Genomic DNA, 20,822 nt, shown 5'->3' on the forward strand with positions numbered 1-20,822 from the left:
ACCAACCTCACATATACCCCACCCACATGCCCCCTACATCCAACCAAGCTCACATACGCCCCATCGACATGCCCCCTAAATCCGACCAAGCTCACATACGCCCCATCCACATGCCCCCTACATCCGACCAAGCTCACATATGCCCCCACTCAATCCGACCAAGCTCACATATGCCCCACCCACATGCCCCCTACATCCGACCAAGCTCATATACCATACCCACATGCCCCCTACATCCACAGACGTTGCCCACCCACAGATACATATCCATTGTCCCAACCCACAGACACCGGCATCCAACCATTAATCATACGAGTCTGAGCAGAGGATATGGGTCTAGGCAAACAGATCAGCAGCCTCTAATCAAAAGAAATGAGCAGTTTAACGATTCAGAATGATTTAATTGGGATAAAATACCTTAAAAAATATAAATAAAAAAATAAAACATTTTTGTACCAACCAAAAATTGTTACTTTTTTTTTTCTTATTTTCTAATAAACACACAAAGTCCCCATGTGATGCACAGGCCCCATGTGCTGCAGGAAGAGCTCCACCCGCTGGTTTGGGGGCGGCAGAGGGCATCTCCAGGACACGTCTAACTGCGGGCACTACACCGGGGATCAGGGGCCGTGAACGAGTCCTCGCTCAGCTATGACACACTGAATAGGAAACACAATAACCCCCCTCCCCCCACAGTCAGGGGCAGAAGGCAGCACTTTCCCGTTATACAGCAAGTAAGATACAAGGTGCGATCACTGTATACAGATCAGCCACTTCCTGTCCCTGCAAATGCAGAACTGTCCTGTAATCCAGCTGCAGCACAATGCTACGCATACAGAGCAACCGTATATTCATCACACAGGGGGCACTATCCTGTATACCAGCTGCAGCACAATGCTACGCATACAGAGCAACCGTATATTCATCACACAGGGGGCACTATCCTGTATACCAGCTGCAGCACAATGCTACGCATACAGAGCAACCGTATATTCATCACACAGGGGGCACTATCCTGTATACCAGCTGCAGCACAATGCTACGCATACAGAGCAACCGTATATTCATCACACAGGGGGCACTATCCTGTATACCAGCTGCAGCACAATGCTACGCATACAGAGCAACCGTATATTCGTCACACAGGGGGCACTATCCTGTATACCAGCTGCAGCACAATGCTACGCATACAGAGCAACCGTATATTCATCACACAGGGGGCACTATCCTGTATACCAGCTGCAGCACAATGCTACGCATACAGAGCAACCGTATATTCATCACACAGGGGGCACTATCCTGTATACCAGCTGCAGCACAATGCTACGCATACAAGGCGATCCCTAGGGAGTAACAGCATAGGGATCGCACAGGGGAGCAGAAGCATCCTATCTGCAGCACAATGCTACGCATACAAGGAGATCCCTAGGGAGTAACAGCATAGGGATCGCACAGGGGAGCAGAAGCATCCTATCTGCAGCACAATGCTACGCATACAAGGAGATCCCTAGGGAGTAACAGCATAGGGATCGCACAGAGGAGCAGAAGCATCCTATCTGCAGCACAATGCTACGCATACAAGGCGATCCCTAGGGAGTAACAGCATAGGGATCGCACAGGGGAGCAGAAGCATCCTATCTGCAGCACAATGCTACGCATACAAGGAGATCCCTAGGGAGTAACAGCATAGGGATCGCACAGGGGAGCAGAAGCATCCTATCTGCAGCACAATGCTACGCATACAAGGAGATCCCTAGGGAGTAATAGCATAGGGATCGCACAGGGGAGCAGAAGCATCCTATCTGCAGCACAATGCTACGCATACAAGGAGATCCCTAGGGAGTAACAGCATAGGGATCGCACAGGGGAGCAGAAGCATCCTATCTGCAGCACAATGCTACGCATACAAGGAGATCCCTAGGGAGTAACAGCATAGGGATCGCACAGGGGAGCAGAAGCATCCTATCTGCAGCACAATGCTACGCATACAAGGAGATCCCTAGGGAGTAACAGCATAGGGATCGCACAGGGGAGCAGAACCATCCTAACACATAACATAAACATAACAAGCTCCCTACAGAATTAGGGTACAGGGACCCCATGGGGGACCCCCACTGTGGAGGCAGAGCATTGTCCATGATAAATTAATCCCGATTCTCACTCGCTGCGCCGTATTCCGTGTACTTCTTGGCGCTGCCCTGCACTCGCGCTGCTGGATACTTCTTGGCGTTCAGCTCCATCTTGGCCAAGACAGCGCGAGGGAGATCGACGCGACACTTCTCCGCCAGTTCCAGGAGGTAGATGAGGACGTCACTGAGCTCGTGGGAGACAGACTCGCGCTGAGATGGCGACCAGCCTGGGAGACCTTCCAAGACCTCACCCTGCCACTGACTGATAATATACAGGATACAATTAGAGACCCCTCCCCATTACACAACCATTATCCCCCGGCCCAGGGCGACATCCCAGTATACAGGGACAGAACACCCCATATAATGTAAGGGGACTGATAACCCTGTGCCGGGAAAGATTTACATATAATTTAAGGGACAATCCAGGGTGATGACAGACAACACTGGGCCTAGACGGGACCAAATCCCCCACAAAGGACAACTAGGGACAGATGTTATAATGGAGGATACTCACAAGAGCTCGGCCAGTTCTCCCACTTCTCCAACCAGAGCCAGCAGCAGGTTCCGGGGCTGATGGAACTGGTTCCAATCTCTGTCAGCTGTGAACTGCGCCTGCAGACGGCGGCTAGGAGAGAGAGAGGCACCCGATTATATATATAACATCCGAGACTGTACAGTAAGAGAGGCAGCCGATTATATATATAACATCCGGGACTGTACAGTAAGAGGCACCATATTATATATAACATCCGAGACTGTACAGTAAGAGGCAGCCGATTATATATATATAACATCCGGGACTGTACAGTAAGAGAGGCAGCCGATTATATATATAACATCCGGGACTGTACAGTAAGAGAGGCAGCCGATTATATATATAACATCCGGGACTGTACAGTAAGAGGCAGCCGATTATATATATATAACATCCGGGACTGTACAGTAAGAGAGGCAGCCGATTATATATATAACATCCGGGACTGTACAGTAAGAGAGGCAGCCGATTATATATATAACATCCGGGACTGTACAGTAAGAGGCAGCCGATTATATATATAACATCCGGGACTGTACAGTAAGAGGCAGCCGATTATATATATAACATCCGGGACTGTACAGTAAGAGAGGCAGCCGATTATATAACATCCGAGACTGTACAGTAAGAGAGGCAGCCGATTATATATATAACATCTGGGACTGTACAGTAAGAGGCAGCCGATTATATATATAACATCCGGGACTGTACAGTAAGAGGCACCTGATTATATACAACATCCGGGACTGTACAGTAAGAGGCACCCGATTATATATAACATCCGGGACTGTACAGTAAGAGAGGCAGCAGATTATATATATAACATCCGGGACTGTACAGTAAGAGGCAGCCGATTATATATATAACATCCGGGACTGTACAGTAAGAGGCACCTGATTATATACAACATCCGGGACTGTACAGTAAGAGGCACCCGATTATATATAACATCCGGGACTGTACAGTAAGAGAGAGGCACCTGATTATATAAAACATCCGGGACTGTACAGTAAGAGAGAGGCACCCGATTATATAAAACATCCGGGACTGTACAGTAAGAGAGAGGCACCCGATTATATACAACATCCGGGACTGTACAGTAAGAGGCACCCGATTATATATAACATCCGGGACTGTACAGTAAGAGGCACCCGATTATATACAACATCCGGGACAGTACAGTAAGAGAGGCAGCCGATTATATATATAACATCCGGGACTGTACAGTAAGAGGCACCCGATTATATATATAACATCCGAGACTGTACAGTAAGAGAGGCAGCCGATTATATATATAACATCCGGGACTGTACAGTAAGAGAGAGGCACCCGATTATATACAACATCCGGGACTGTACAGTAAGAGGCACCCGATTATATATAACATCCGGGACTGTACAGTAAGAGGCACCCGATTATATACAACATCCGGGACTGTACAGTAAGAGAGACACACGATTATATACAACATCCAGGACTGTACAGTAAGAGAGAGGCACCTGATTATATACAACATCTGGGACTGTACAGTAAGAGAGAGGCACCTGATTATATACAACATCTGGGACTGTACAGTAAGAGGCACCGGATTATATATAACATCCGAGACTGTACAGTAAGAGGCACCTGATTATATACAACATCTGGGACTGTACAGTAAGAGAGAGGCACCTGATTATAACATCCGGGACTGTACAGTAAGAGGCACCCGAATATATATAACATCCGGGACTGTACAGTAAGAGGCCGTGGCTGCACTAGGAGAGACACCCGATTATATACAGTACATCCAGAAAGTATTCACAGCGCTTCACTTTTCCCACATTTTGTTATGTTACAGCCTTATTCCAAAATGGAATAAATTCATTTTTGTCCACAAAATTCTACACACAATACCCCATAATGACAACGTGTAAAAAGTTTGAGATTTTTGCTAATTTAATTATAAAAAAAACAAAACTAAGAAATCACATGTACATAAGTATTCACAGCCTTTGCCATGAAGCTCAAAATTAAACTCAGGTGTATCCTATTTCCATTGATCATCCTTGAGATCTTCCTATAGCTTAATTGGAGTCCACCTGTGGTAAATTCAGTTGATTGGACATGATATTGAAAGGCATACACCTGTCTATACAAGGTCCCACACTTGACAGTGCATGTCAGAGCACAAACCAAGCATGAAGTCCAAGGAATTGTCTGTAGACCTCCGAGATCGTATTGTCTCGAGGCACAAATCTGGGGAAGGGTACAGAAAAATATCTGCTGCTTTGAAGGTCCCAATGAGCACAGTGGCCTCCATCATCCATAAATGGAAGAAGTTCGGAACCACCAGGACTCTTCCTAGAGTTGGCCGGCTGTCTAAACTGAGCGATCGGTGGAGAAGGGCCCTAGTCAGGGAGGTGACCAAGAACCTAATGGTCACTTTGTCAGAGCTACAGCATTCCTCTGTGGAGAGAGGAGAACCTTCCAGAAGGACAACCATCTCTGCAGCAATCCACCAACCAGGCCTGTATGGTAGAGTGGCCAGTCGGAATCCACTCCTTAGTAAAAAGCACATGGCAGCCCACCTGGAGTTTGTCAAAATGCACCTGAAGGACTCTCAGACCATGAGAAACAAAATTCTCTGGTCTGATGAGACAAATATTGAACTCTGGCGTGAATGGCAGGCGTTATGTTTGGAGGAAACCAGGGACCGCTCATCACCAGGCCAATACCATCCCTACAGTGAAGCATGATGGTGGCAGCATCATGCTGTGGGGATGTTTTTCAGCGGCAGGAACTGGGAGACTAGTCAGGATAGAGGGAAAGATGAATGCAGCAATGTACAGACACATCCTGGATGAAAACCTGCTCCAGAGCGCTCTTCACCTCAGACTGGGGCGACGGTTCATCTTTCAGCAGGACAACGACCCTAAGCACACAGCCAAGATATCAAAGGGGTGGCTTCAGGACAGCTCTGTGAATGTCCTTGAGTGGCCCAGCCAGAGCCCAGACTTGAACCCGATTTAACATCTCTGGAGAGATCTGAGAATGGCTGTGCACCGAGGCTTCCCATCCAACCTGATGGAGCTTGAGAGGTGCTGCAAAGAGGAACGGGCGAACCTGCCCAAAGATAGGTGTGCCAAGCTTGTGGCATCATATTCACAAAGACTTGAGGCTGTAATTGCTGCCAAAGGTGCATCAACAAAATATTGAGCAAAGGCTGTGACTACTTATGTACATGTGATTTCTTTTTTTTTTTGTTTGTTTTTTTTAATTAAATTTGCAAAAATCTCAAAAATATTTTCTTACACGTTGTCATTATGGGGTATTGTGTGTAGAATATTGAGGACAAAAATGAATTTATTCCATTTTGGGATAAGGCTGTAACATAACAAAATGTGGAAAAAGTGAAGCGCTGTGAATACTTTCCGGATGCACGGTATACATCCGGGACTGTACAGTAAGGGGGTCATGGCAGGATTCAGGGGTGGATCAATGCGGCTATACTCCACAGCAACCTCCCAGGATTATTCTATATTGAAGTCACACAGATACTGACATATAATCCTATGCTGGTAATAAGTTATTAGTTGGTTATAATTGCAGTGTATGTGCAAAGTTCTCCATAATTAATAAAGCTCCTCACTAGGGATTATTTGCTGAATTCATAGAAGATGGTGTGGCTTCTTACACTGGCTCATGAGACGATATCATTATATAATAGAGAATTGTATTCTGTTATAGAATTGTAGCAATTAGTATCACTATGTATCCATTTATACTATTCAGAGAGTCTGACTACAAAAATCTGACTGCGTCCAATATCCGCCATTAATGCGGTCTTGTATCCCCACTACCAAACTCCATCTTGTTTCCATTTTAACAGAACAGCAATTACTCACCTGTACCAATACATGAAAAAAAAAAAAAAAAAAGGGAAAAGAATTGAATATAAAATGCCTTAGTACCCACTATGCACTGACACGCCGCACTGGGCAAACGGAAGATTACATGACTGACAGCGCACTGGGCAGGTCTATCACCTTCAGTAGCATCATCCAACACAACACACAACTCATCCACAGGCAGACTACTCTGCATCACCACACTGGGCAGGTCTATCACCTTCAGTAGCATCATCTAACACAAAACACCAACTCATCCACAGGCAGGCTACTCTCCATCACCACACTGGGCAGGTCTATCACCTTCAGTAGCATCATCTAACACAAAACACAACTCATCCACAGGCAGGCTACTCTCCATCACCACACTGGGCAGGTCTATCACCTTCAGTAGCATCATTAACACAAAACACAACTCATTCACAGGCAGGCTACTCTCCATCACCACACTGGGCAGGTCTATCACCTTCAGTAGCATCATTAACACAAAACACAACTCATCCACAGGCAGGCTACTCTCCATCACCACACTGGGCAGGTCTATCACCTTCAGTAGCATCATTAACACAAAACACAACTCATCCACAGGCAGGCTACTCTCCATCACCACACTGGGCAGGTCTATCACCTTCAGTAGCATCATCTAACACAAAACACAACTCATCCACAGGCAGGCTACTCTCCATCACCACACTGGGCAGGTCTATCACCTTCAGTAGCATCATCTAACACAAAACACCAACTCATCCACAGGCAGGCTACTCTCCATCACCACACTGGGCAGGTGTATCACCTTCAGTAGCATCATCTAACACAAAACACCAACTCATCCACAGGCAGGCTACTCTCCATCACCACACTGGGCAGGTGTATCACCTTCAGTAGCATCATCTAACACAAAACACAACTCATCCACAGGCAGGCTACTCTCCATCACCACACTGGGCAGGTCTATCACCTTCAGTAGCATCATCTAACACAAAACACAACACATCCACAGGCAGACTACTCTCCATCACCACACTGGGCAGGTGTATCACCTTCAGTAGCATCATCTAACACAAAACACAACTCATCCACAGGCAGGCTACTCTCCATCACCACACTGGGCAGGTCTATCACCTTCAGTAGCATCATCCAACACAACACACAACTCATTCACAGGCAGGCTACTCTCCATCACCACACTGGGCAGGTCTATCACCTTCAGTAGCATCATCTAACACAACTCATTCACAGGCAGGCTACTCTCCATCACCACACTGGGCAGGTCTATCACCTTCAGTAGCATCATCCAACACAAAACACAACTCATCCACAGGCAGGTTACTCTCCACCACCACACTGGGCAGGTGTATCACCTTCAGTAGCATCATCCAACACAACACACAACTCATTCACAGGCAGGCTACTCTCCACCACCACACTGGGCAGGTGTATCACCTTCAGTAGCATCATCTAACACAACTCATTCACAGGCAGGCTACTCTACATCACCACACTGGGCAGGTCTATCACCTTCAGTAGCATCATCCAACACAAAACACAACTCATCCACAGGCAGGCTACTCTCCATCACCAGGCTTCACCAAGAGGCATATCAGTGTCAACCGGTGTTCAAAAAAATCAGGGGATATCATAGCAAAATGGCTTACCCCACTAAGACTCTTCACAGGATTTGTCATTTCCAATTACACAACCAATATTGTGAGAGCATTACAGATGGGTGAATTTGAACCCGTCCCAAGTTTTTCTCACACAATCAACTTAGTGGTGCAGAATTTTATTTAAAAAAAAAAAAAAAAAAAAGACATGCATTGCAGGAGATGCTGTGTGTGGCCCGAAAACGTTCAATTTGCCATGTCACCAACTGAAGCAAGAGGCAGTAACAGGGTGGACTTCTAACCTTTATATGCTGTAGCGGATGAAGGAACAGCAACAGGTCATCCAAACCTACACAACGAGCCATGACATAGGGAGAGAAGAAGGAGTTTTATGCAAGCTACTGAAACCATTTGAAGTAGTAACTTAAGAAGAGAGTTCAGACACTGCCAGCCTAAAGGCCCCCATACATCAGAAATGTATTGCAGCAAACGTGGGATTTGCAATCGATTGTGTATAAAAATCTTTCCCTTTTTCAATCGATTGCAGAATTGCCACAATCGATTGAAAAAGGGAAAGATTTTTATACACAATCGATTGCAGCAATCATGCAATTTGCAATAAATTGCTGATGTCTGGGGGCCTTAAGTCAGGTGAATCCCTTATAGGGGAATTCAATATGGAGCAAAAACTCTGTTTTTGCGTTAATTTCGCACCTATGACGTAATTATCGCAGGTTTTAGTTTTACGCTGTATTCAATTTCAAAGACTTCGCAGGTTCGAAAAGACTTTGAAAAAAAAAACGGGGATAACTTTTCACCACTGAATAGGTGGCGAAAAAAAAAGTGCAGAATTTGGATTTAGGGGTGCAGGCTTAAAAAAAAATAGCCTGCACCCCTGGGAATGACATTTTAAAAATAACTGTCAAAAAAATAAATAAATAAATAAATAGGGACACCCCAAAAAAAAATGTAAAAATTGGGGTGAAAAAAAAAAACAATTGCGAAAAAATTGTTTAAAACAAGGGAAATAGGTTCAGGGCTAATCTGCAAGTATGCGGCAGGTGTATTCTAGAATAGATTATTAGCGGCAGGTGTATTCTAGAATAGATTATTAGCGGCAGGTGTATTCTAGAATAGATTATTAGCGGCAGGTGTATTCTAGAATAGATTATTAGCGGCAGGTGTATTCTAGAATAGATTATTAGCGGCAGGTGTATTCTAGAATAGATTATTAGCGGCAGGTGTATTCTAGAATAGATTATTAGCGGCAGGTGTATTCTAGAATAGATTATTAGCGGCAGGTGTATTCTAGAATAGATTATTAGCGGCAGGTGTATTATAGAATAGGCTATTAGCGGCAGGTGTATTCTAGAATAGATTATTAGCGGCAGGTGTATTCTAGAATAGATTATTAGCGGCAGGTATATTCTAGAATAGATTATTAGCGGCAGGTATATTCTAGAATAGATTATTAGCGGCAGGTGTATTCTAGAATAGATTATTAGCGGCAGGTGTATTCTAGAATAGATTATTAGCGGCAGGTATATTCTAGAATAGATTATTAGCGGCAGGTGTATTATAGAATAGATTATTAGCGGCAGGTGTATTCTAGAATAGGCTATTAGCGGCAGGTGTATTCTAGAATAGATTATTAGCGGCAGGTGTATTCTAGAATAGATTATTAGCGGCAGGTGTATTCTAGAATAGATTATTAGCGGCAGGTGTATTCTAGAATAGATTATTAGCGGCAGGTGTATTCTAGAATAGATTATTAGCGGCAGGTGTATTCTAGAATAGATTATTAGCGGCAGGTGTATTATAGAATAGGCTATTAGCGGCAGGTGTATTCTAGAATAGATTATTAGCGGCAGGTGTATTCTAGAATAGATTATTAGCGGCAGGTGTATTCTAGAATAGATTATTAGCGGCAGGTGTATTCTAGAATAGATTATTAGCGGCAGGTGTATTCTAGAATAGATTATTAGCGGCAGGTGTATTCTAGAATAGATTATTAGCGGCAGGTGTATTCTAGAATAGATTATTAGCGGCAGGTGTATTCTAGAATAGATTATTAGCGGCAGGTGTATTCTAGAATAGATTATTAGCGGCAGGTGTATTATAGAATAGGCTATTAGCGGCAGGTGTATTCTAGAATAGATTATTAGCGGCAGGTGTATTCTAGAATAGATTATTAGCGGCAGGTATATTCTAGAATAGATTATTAGCGGCAGGTATATTCTAGAATAGATTATTAGCGGCAGGTGTATTCTAGAATAGATTATTAGCGGCAGGTGTATTCTAGAATAGATTATTAGCGGCAGGTATATTCTAGAATAGATTATTAGCGGCAGGTGTATTATAGAATAGATTATTAGCGGCAGGTGTATTCTAGAATAGGCTATTAGCGGCAGGTGTATTCTAGAATAGATTATTAGCGGCAGGTGTATTCTAGAATAGATTATTAGCGGCAGGTGTATTCTAGAATAGATTATTAGCGGCAGGTGTATTCTAGAATAGATTATTAGCGGCAGGTGTATTCTAGAATAGATTATTAGCGGCAGGTGTATTCTAGAATAGATTATTAGCGGCAGGTGTATTATAGAATAGGCTATTAGCGGCAGGTGTATTCTAGAATAGATTATTAGCGGCAGGTGTATTATAGAATAGATTATTAGCGGCAGGTGTATTCTAGAATAGATTATTAGCGGCAGGTGTATTCTAGAATAGATTATTAGCGGCAGGTGTATTCTAGAATAGATTATTAGCGGCAGGTGCATTCTAGAATAGGCTATTAGCGGCAGGTGTATTCTAGAATAGATTATTAGCGGCAGGTGTATTATAGAATAGGTTATTAGCGGCAGGTGTATTCTAGAATAGATTATTAGCGGCAGGTGTATTCTAGATAGATTATTAGCGGCAGGTGTATTCTAGAATAGATTATTAGCGGCAGGTGTATTCTAGAATAGATTATTAGCGGCAGGTGTATTCTAGAATAGATTATTAGCGGCAGGTATATTCTAGAATAGATTATTAGCGGCAGGTATATTCTAGAATAGATTATTAGCGGCAGGTGTATTATAGAATAGATTATTAGCGGCAGGTGTATTATAGAATAGATTATTAGCGGCAGGTATATTCTAGAATAGATTATTAGCGGCAGGTGTATTATAGAATAGATTATTAGCGGCAGGTGTATTATAGAATAGGCTATTAGCGGCAGGTGTATTATAGAATAGATTATTAGCGGCAGGTGTATTATAGAATAGATTATTAGCGGCAGGTGTATTCTAGAATAGATTATTAGCGGCAGGTGTATTCTAGAATAGATTATTAGCGGCAGGTGTATTCTAGAATAGATTATTAGCGGCAGGTGTATTATAGAATAGATTATTAGCGGCAGGTGTATTATAGAATAGGCTATTAGCGGCAGGTGTATTCTAGAATAGATTATTAGCGGCAGGTGTATTCTAGAATAGATTATTAGCGGCAGGTGTATTCTAGAATAGATTATTAGCGGCAGGTGTATTCTAGAATAGACTATTAGCGGCAGGTGTATTCTAGAATAGACTATTAGCGGCAGGTGTATTCTAGAATAGGCTATTAGCGGCAGGTGTATTCTAGAATAGGCTATTAGCGGCAGGTGTATTATAGAATAGATTATTAGCGGCAGGTGTATTATAGAATAGATTATTAGCGGCAGGTGTATTATAGAATAGATTATTAACGGCAGGTGTATTATAGAATAGATTATTAGCGGCAGGTGCACAATTTAAAAAAATTTGCTTTAGGGACATAAAGTACCCATTTTCATGTACCCCAAATTTGATGGGACCACTTAAAAAAACGAAAAAAATAACCTAAGTGCTCTTCTGCATCACTTCTTCAATGTCGGGAAAAAAAGCATCTGCCGCAGCTATTTAAATCCCCGACTTTCATTTGCAGGTTAAAACGGGGGTACCCCTAGTAATCCCCCATGTTTTTACAACTTATGGGGGGGGTCCTACAATTTTTTCCAGGAAAATTTCATAGTTTATCGCAAATCCCACTTCGCCAGGTCCCGTTTTCGTTGATTTTATATTGAATACGGGGATAAAGCGGGCGCGTGCCCGATACTTTATCCCTGAAAAATCTCCGATGTGGAGCGAAAAGTCCAGCACGGACAAGCAGCTAGAGAAACTGGAGGAGATGAAGTGAAGATGAAGTGAAGCGAATCTGCAAAGTATGTCTGACTTGTAGCTCAAATTCTTTATTCGCTTCGCCAGAATTAAAGGGTTATCAAAATTTTGAATTTGGATCACTACATTTTGGCGACTATGCTTGATCCTAGGTATAGGTCATACAGAAGGTCTTTCTTTCCAACTGACAGATCTTGAGATGCAAAGAGCTCATTGTGAGACAGTTGTCAACTCAAGTAGTACACGACACAACAACATCGTGCTTTCTTAGGAGACTCACTGGTGATGAGGAGGAGTCAACTCAGCTCACAAGAGTGAAACAACATTGACATCTGGTCAGGCCTAAAAGAATTGCCCAAATGAGCGACACCTCTACCGTGACTCAATCTAATACAGTATCCATCCATAGAACGGTGACAATGACAATGTACAAATAAGCATGTCATACAGTCCCTTTGACTACTGGGAAAAAAAAAAAAAGCAATTTGGAGGCCCTTGTACATAGTTGCTCTGCTTTACTTAAGCAGCCCACCGTCCAGGGTGTACTCTGAAAGTGTTCAGCACAGGAATCGGCATAAGAGGCCAATTCCTCAAAACGTGGAGATGTTCATAAAAATGAACTACAAATTCCGTGATGGAGACCTTTCCCGCCAATTACGTCAAAGTACAGAGAATTCTGTATTGGTGGATACCAGCGGGAGTTATTGTTGTGCGATGTAACACTGATGAGGGAGAGGATGATAATTGTGTCATCTTGACACTGTAGAGATTAACAAACACGGTTAGCTGCCTTAAGCCCATTGTAAACCAAGCACTTCAGTGACGGGTACGGCTACTATTGTGGCTGAAGTGCTTAGTTTGTTAAACTGTGCAGTGGAGGTTAATAATACTGCAGGAACAAGAACAGGCCACATAACAAGATTTTAGCTGTAAGGTAATGTAAGGTGACCTATACCGGGACATCACCTCCATATACCGCTATACCGAGACATCACCCCCATATACCTCTATACCGGGACATCAACCCCCATATACCTCTATACCGGGACACCACCCCCATATACCTCTATACCGGGACATCAACCCCCATATACCTCTATACCGGGACACCACCCCCATATACCTCTATACCGGGACATCACCACCATATACCTCTATACCGGGACATCACCACCATATACCTCTATACCGGGACATCACCCCCCATATACCTCTATACCGGGACATCACCACCATATACCTCTATACCGGGACATCACCCCCCATATACCGGGACATCACCCCCATATACCTCTATACTGGGCCATCCCCCCCCATATAATGTAATGTGACCTATACCTCTATACCGGGCTATCCCCCCCCCCCATATAAAGTAGTGTGACCTATACCTCTATACCGGGACATCCCCCCCATATAATGTAATGTGACCTATACCTCTATACCGGGACATCCTCCCCATATAATGTAATGTGACCTATACCAGGCCATCCCCCCCATATAATGTAATGTGACCCATACCTCTATACCGGGCCATCCCCCCCATATAAAGTAATGTGACCCATACCTCTATACCGGGCCATATCCCCCATATAATGTAATGTGACCCATACCTCTATACCGGGCCATCCCCCCATATAATGTAATGTGACCCATACCTCTATACCGGGCCATCCCCCCCATATAATGTAATGTGACCCATACTTCTATACCAGGCCACCCCCCCATATAATGTAATGTGACCCATACCTCTATACCGGACCATCCCCCCCATATAATGTAATGTGACCCATACCTCTATACCGGGACATCCCCCCCCATATAATGTAATGTAATGTGACCCATACCGCTATACCAGGACATCCCCCCCCATATAATGTAATGTGACCCATACCTCTATACCAGGACATCCCCCCCATATAATGTAATGTGACCCATGCCTCTATACCGGGACATCCCCCCCCCATATACTGTAATGTGACCCATACCTCTATACCGGGACATCCCCCCCCATATACTGTAATGTGACCCATACCTCTATACCAGGACATCCCCCCCATATAATGTAATGTGACCTATACCTCTATACCGGGACATCCCCCCCATATAATGTAATGTGACCCATACCTCTATACCAGGACATCCCCCCCCATATAATGTAATGTGACCCATACCTCTATACCAGGACATCCCCCCCGCCATATAATGTAATCTGACCCTAACCGCTATACCGGGACATCCCCCCATATAATGTAATGTGACCCATACCTCTATAGCGGGCCATCCCCCATATAATGTAATGTGACCCATACCTCTATACCGGGACATCCCCCATATAATGTAATGTGACCCATACCTCTATACCGGGACATCCCCCCCATATAAAGTAATGTGACCCATACCTCTATACCGGGACATCCCCCCCATATAATGTAATGTGACCCATACCGCTATACCGGGACATCCCCCCCATATAATGTAATGTGACCCATACCTCTATACCGGGACATCCCCCCCCATATAATGTAATGTGACCCATACCTCTATACCAGGACATCCCCCCATATAATGTAATGTGACCCATACCTCTATACCGGGACATCCCCCCCATATAATGTAATGTGACCCATACCTCTATACCGGGACATCCCCCCCATATAATGTAATGTGACCCATACCTCTATACCAGGACATCCCCCCATATAATGTAATGTGACCCATACCTCTATACCGGGACATCCCCCCCATATACTGTAATGTGACCCATACCTCTATACCGGGACATCCCCCCCCATATAAAGTAATGTGACCCATACCTCTATACCGGGACATCCCCCCCCATATAATGGACAATGAGAACTAAGGACAGACGCAGTATTATATACATAAATGGAGGATGAGGATTCCTGCCAGATTATACAGATCTCCCACTATAATAAACTGTTAACATGGAAAATGACTGGAGACCCCGCGATGCCATAGTTACAGCCACCTCCTACACATACACTCCCAGGGGCACAACACATAACCTGCTGCCCCCATACTCACATTTCCTCCAAAGTCGGGGAGTCGCTGAAATGGAACTCACTGGCCGGGATGAGGGGCTCAGATGGGCGAGGGCTCTAATGGCAAAGAGAGAAACATTAATCTCAATGCTGGGGGGGGGGGGGGGGGGAATGACAACACCACCGAAACCCCTCCCCAGAGATGCCCCCTCCTCACGCAGGCCCCCCCCCCTTCCCAGAGATACCCCCCTCCTCACGCAGGCGCCCCTTCCCAGAGATACCCCCTCCTCACGCAGGCCCCCCTTCCCAGAGATACCCCCTCCTCACGCAGGCCCCCCTTCCCAGAGATACCCCCTCCTCACGCAGGCCCCCCTTCCCAGAGATACCCCCTCCACAGAGAAGCCCCCCCTTCCCAGAGATAGCCCCTCCTCACGCAGGCCCCCCCTCCCAGAGATACCCCCTCCTCACGCAGGCCCCCCTTCCCAGAGATACCCCCTTCTCACGCAGGCCCCCCTTCCCAGAGATACCCCCTCCTCACGCAGGCCCCCCTTCCCAGAGATAGCCCCTCCTCACGCAGGGCCCCTTCCCAGAGATACCACCTCCTACCCAGAGGGGGGCCTCCTCACGCAGGCCCCCCCTTCCGAGAGATACCCCCTCCTACCCAGAGATACCCCCTCCTCACGCAGGCCCCCCCCTTCCCAGAGAAACCCCCTCCTCACGCAGGCCCCCTTCCCAGAGATACACCCTCCTCACGCAGGGCCCCTTCCCAGAGATACCCAATCCTCAAGCAGGACCCCTTCCCAGAGATACCCCCTCCTCAGAGACACCCCCTCCTCACACAGGCCCCCTTCTCAGAGATACCCAATCCTCAAGCAGGACCCCTTCCCAGAGATACCCCCTCCTCAGAGACACCCCCTCCTCACACAGGCACCCTTCTCAGAGACACCCCCTCCTCACACAGGCCCCCTTCTCAGAGATACCCCCTCCTCAGAGACACCCCCTCCTCACACAGGCACCCTTCTCAGAGACACCCCCTCCTCACAAAGGCCCCCTTCTCAGAGATACCCCCTCCTCACGCAGGGCCCCTTCCCAGAGATACCCCCTCCTCAGAGACACCCCCTCCTCACACAGGCCCCCTTCTCAGAGACACCCCCTCCTCACACAGGCCCCCTTCTCAGAGATACCCCCTCCTCACGCAGGACCCCTCCTCAGAGATACCCCCTCCTCACGCAGGACCCCTCCTCAGAGATACCCCCTCCTCACGCAGGACCCCTCCTCAGAGATACCCCCTCCTCACGCAGGCCCCCTTCTCAGAGATACCCCCTCCTCACGCAGGACCCCTTCCCAGAGATACCCCCTCCTCACGCAGGACCCCTTCCCAGAGATACCCCCTCCTCACGCAGGACCCCTTCCCAGAGATACCCCCTTCCCAGAGATACCCCCTCCTCAGAGACACCCCCTCCTCACACAGGCCCCCTTCTCAGAGATACCCCCTCCTCACGCAGGGCCCCTTCCCAGAGATACCCCCTCCTCAGAGACACCCCCTCCTCACACAGGCCCCCTTCTCAGAGATACCCCCTCCTCACGCAGGGCCCCATCCCAGAGATACCCCCTCCTCAGAGACACCCCCTCCTCACACAGGCACCCTTCTGAGAGATACCCCCTCCTCACGCAGGGCCCCTTCCCAGAGATACCCCCTCCTCACGCAGGGCCCCATCCCAGAGATACCCCCTCCTCAGAGACACCCCCTCCTCAGACAGGCCCCCTTCTCAGAGATACCCCCTCCTCACGCAGGACCCCTCCTCAGAGATACCCCCTCCTCACGCAGGGCCCCTTCCCAGAGATACCCCCTCCTCACGCAGGACCCCTCCTCAGAGATACCCCCTCCTCACGCAGGACCCCTCCTCAGAGATACCCCCTCCTCAGAGATACCCCCTCCTCACACAGGCACCCTTCTGAGAGATACCCCCTCCTCACGCAGGGCCCCTTCCCAGAGATACCCCCTCCTCACGCAGGGCCCCATCCCAGAGATACCCCCTCCTCAGAGACACCCCCTCCTCAGACAGGCCCCCTTCTCAGAGATACCCCCTCCTCACGCAGGACCCCTCCTCAGAGATACACCCTCCTCACGCAGGGCCCCTTCCCAGAGATACCCAATCCTCAAGCAGGACCCCTTCCCAGAGATACCCCCTCCTCAGAGACACCCCCTCCTCACACAGGCCCCCTTCTCAGAGATACCCAATCCTCAAGCAGGACCCCTTCCCAGAGATACCCCCTCCTCAGAGACACCCCCTCCTCACACAGGCACCCTTCTCAGAGACACCCCCTCCTCACACAGGCCCCCTTCTCAGAGATACCCCCTCCTCAGAGACACCCCCTCCTCACACAGGCACCCTTCTCAGAGACACCCCCTCCTCACAAAGGCCCCCTTCTCAGAGATACCCCCTCCTCACGCAGGGCCCCTTCCCAGAGATACCCCCTCCTCAGAGACACCCCCTCCTCACACAGGCCCCCTTCTCAGAGACACCCCCTCCTCACACAGGCCCCCTTCTCAGAGATACCCCCTCCTCACGCAGGACCCCTCCTCAGAGATACCCCCTCCTCACGCAGGACCCCTCCTCAGAGATACCCCCTCCTCACGCAGGACCCCTCCTCAGAGATACCCCCTCCTCACGCAGGCCCCCTTCTCAGAGATACCCCCTCCTCACGCAGGACCCCTTCCCAGAGATACCCCCTCCTCACGCAGGACCCCTTCCCAGAGATACCCCCTCCTCACGCAGGACCCCTTCCCAGAGATACCCCCTTCCCAGAGATACCCCCTCCTCAGAGACACCCCCCTCCTCACACAGGCCCCCTTCTCAGAGATACCCCCTCCTCACGCAGGGCCCCTTCCCAGAGATACCCCCTCCTCAGAGACACCCCCCTCCTCACACAGGCCCCCTTCTCAGAGATACCCCCTCCTCACGCAGGGCCCCCATCCCAGAGATACCCCCTCCTCAGAGACACCCCCTCCTCACACAGGCACCCTTCTGAGAGATACCCCCTCCTCACGCAGGGCCCCTTCCCAGAGATACCCCCTCCTCACGCAGGGCCCCATCCCAGAGATACCCCCTCCTCAGAGACACCCCCCTCCTCAGACAGGCCCCCTTCTCAGAGATACCCCCTCCTCACGCAGGACCCCTCCTCAGAGATACCCCCTCCTCACGCAGGGCCCCTTCCCAGAGATACCCCCTCCTCACGCAGGACCCCTCCTCAGAGATACCCCCTCCTCACGCAGGACCCCTCCTCAGAGATACCCCCTCCTCAGAGATACCCCCTCCTCACACAGGCACCCTTCTGAGAGATACCCCCTCCTCACGCAGGGCCCCTTCCCAGAGATACCCCCTCCTCACGCAGGGCCCCATCCCAGAGATACCCCCTCCTCAGAGACACCCCCTCCTCAGACAGGCCCCCTTCTCAGAGATACCCCCTCCTCACGCAGGACCCCTCCTCAGAGATACCCCCTCCTCACGCAGGGCCCCTTCCCAGAGATACCCCCTCCTCACGCAGGACCCCTCCTCAGAGATACCCCCTCCTCACGCAGGACCCCTCCTCAGAGATACCCCCTCCTCAGAGATACCCCCTCCTCACACAGGCACCCTTCTGAGAGATACCCCCTCCTCACGCAGGGCCCCTTCCCAGAGATACCCCCTCCTCACGCAGGGCCCCATCCCAGAGATACCCCCCTCCTCAGAGACACCCCCTCCTCAGACAGGCCCCCTTCTCAGAGATACCCCCTCCTCACGCAGGACCCCTCCTCAGAGATACCCCCTCCTCACGCAGGGCCCCTTCCCAGAGATACCCCCTCCTCACGCAGGACCCCTCCTCAGAGATACCCCCTCCTCACGCAGGACCCCTCCTCAGAGATACCCCCTCCTCAGAGATACCCCCCTCCTCACACAGGACCCTCTCACCTCCATGCTGCTGCAGACACGTGGTACCAGGGAAGCCGGCGCGCGGTGAAAATACATAGAGCGCTCAGCCAATCATAGGCCGCATAGACGACCGCCAAGCTTTATTGACAATATCCAAACGGGACAATTATGTCTCCTTGGCAACCGGGGGAACGGACGAGGCAGCCAATCAGCTCATTTTTTCTGCCTGTATACTCCCCCCTGCCTGTATACTCCCCCCTGCATGTACACTCCCCCCCTGCCTGTATACTCTCCCCCCTGCCTGTACACTCCCCCTGCCTGTATACCCTCCCCCCTGCCTGTATACACTCCCCCTTGCCTGTACACTCCCCCCTGCCTGTACACTCCCCCCTGCCTGTATACTCCCCCCTGCCTGTATACTCTCCCCCCTGCCTGTACACTCCCCCCTGCCTGTATACTCCCCCCTGCATGTACACTCCCCCCTGCCTGTATACTCCCCCCTGCCTGTACACTCCCCCCTGCCTGTATACTCTCCCCCCCTTGCCTGTACACTCCCCCCTGCCTGTACACTCCCCCCTGCCTGTATACTCCCCCCTGCCTGTATACTCTCCCCCCTGCCTGTACACTCCCCCCTGCCTGTATACTCCCCCCCTGCATGTACACTCCCCCCTGCCTGTATACTCCCCCCTGCCTGTACACTCCCCCCTGCCTGTATACTCTCCCCCCTGCCTGTACACTCCCCCCTGCCTGTATACACTCCCCCCTGCCTGTATATACACACTCCCCCCTGCCTGTACACTCCCCCCTCCCTGTATACACTCCCCCTGCCTGTATATACACACTCCCCCCTGCCTGTATACACTCCCCCCTGCCTGTACACTCCCCCCTGCCTGTATACTCTCCCCTGCCTGTACACTCCCCCCTGCCTGTACACCCCCCCTGCCTGTATACTCTCCCCCCTGCCTGTACACTCCCCCCTGCCTGTGTACTCTCCCCCCTGCCTGTACACTCCCCCCCTGCCTGTATACACTCCCCCCTGCCTGTATACACTCCCCCTTGCCTGTACACTCCCCCCTGCCTGTACACTCCCCCTGCCTGTACACTCCCCCCTGCCTGTATACTCTCCCCCCTGCCTGTACACACTCCCCCCTGCGTGTATACTCCCCTGCCTGTACACCCCCCCTGCCTGTATACTCTCCCCCCTGCCTGTACACTCCCCCCTGCCTGTGTACTCTCCCCCCTGCCTGTACACTCCCCCCTGCCTGTATACACTCCCCCCTGCCTGTATACACTCCCCCTTGCCTGTACACTCCCCCCTGCCTGTACACTCCCCCTGCCTGTACACTCCCCCCTGCCTGTACACTCCCCCCTGCCTGTTCACTCCCCCCTGCCTGTATATACTCCCCCCTGCCTGTACACTCCCCCCTGCCTGTACACTCCCCCCTGCCTGTATACTCTCCCCCCTGCCTGTACACTCCCCCTGCCTGTATATACTCCCGCCTGCCTGTATACTCCCCTGCCTGTATATACTCCCCCCTGCCTGTATACTCCCCTGCCTGTACACTCCCCC

At 49.2% G+C, this 20,822-nt stretch overlaps 1 protein-coding gene across 1 annotated transcript; it reads right to left on the reverse strand.

Annotated features, from left to right (window-relative positions):
• Nucleotides 1-380: 380 nt before the first annotated feature.
• On the reverse strand, nucleotides 381-19,412 carry DCTPP1 (dCTP pyrophosphatase 1). The gene is made up of 4 exons (XM_088460688.1): nucleotides 19,292-19,412; nucleotides 15,382-15,455; nucleotides 2,647-2,757; nucleotides 381-2,391 (listed from the first exon to the last, which is right to left on the reverse strand). Exons 1-4 carry the CDS (start codon nucleotides 19,346-19,348, stop codon nucleotides 2,145-2,147), a joined length of 489 nt encoding a protein of 162 aa, XP_088316814.1. The 5' UTR covers nucleotides 19,349-19,412; the 3' UTR covers nucleotides 381-2,144.
• Nucleotides 19,413-20,822: the final 1,410 nt, after the last annotated feature.

Source organism: Taudactylus pleione, unplaced genomic scaffold (genome assembly GCF_031769625.1).
Source record: "Taudactylus pleione unplaced genomic scaffold, aTauple2 ptg000971l, whole genome shotgun sequence".
In the NCBI taxonomy this organism is placed as follows: domain Eukaryota; kingdom Metazoa; phylum Chordata; class Amphibia; order Anura; family Myobatrachidae; genus Taudactylus; species Taudactylus pleione.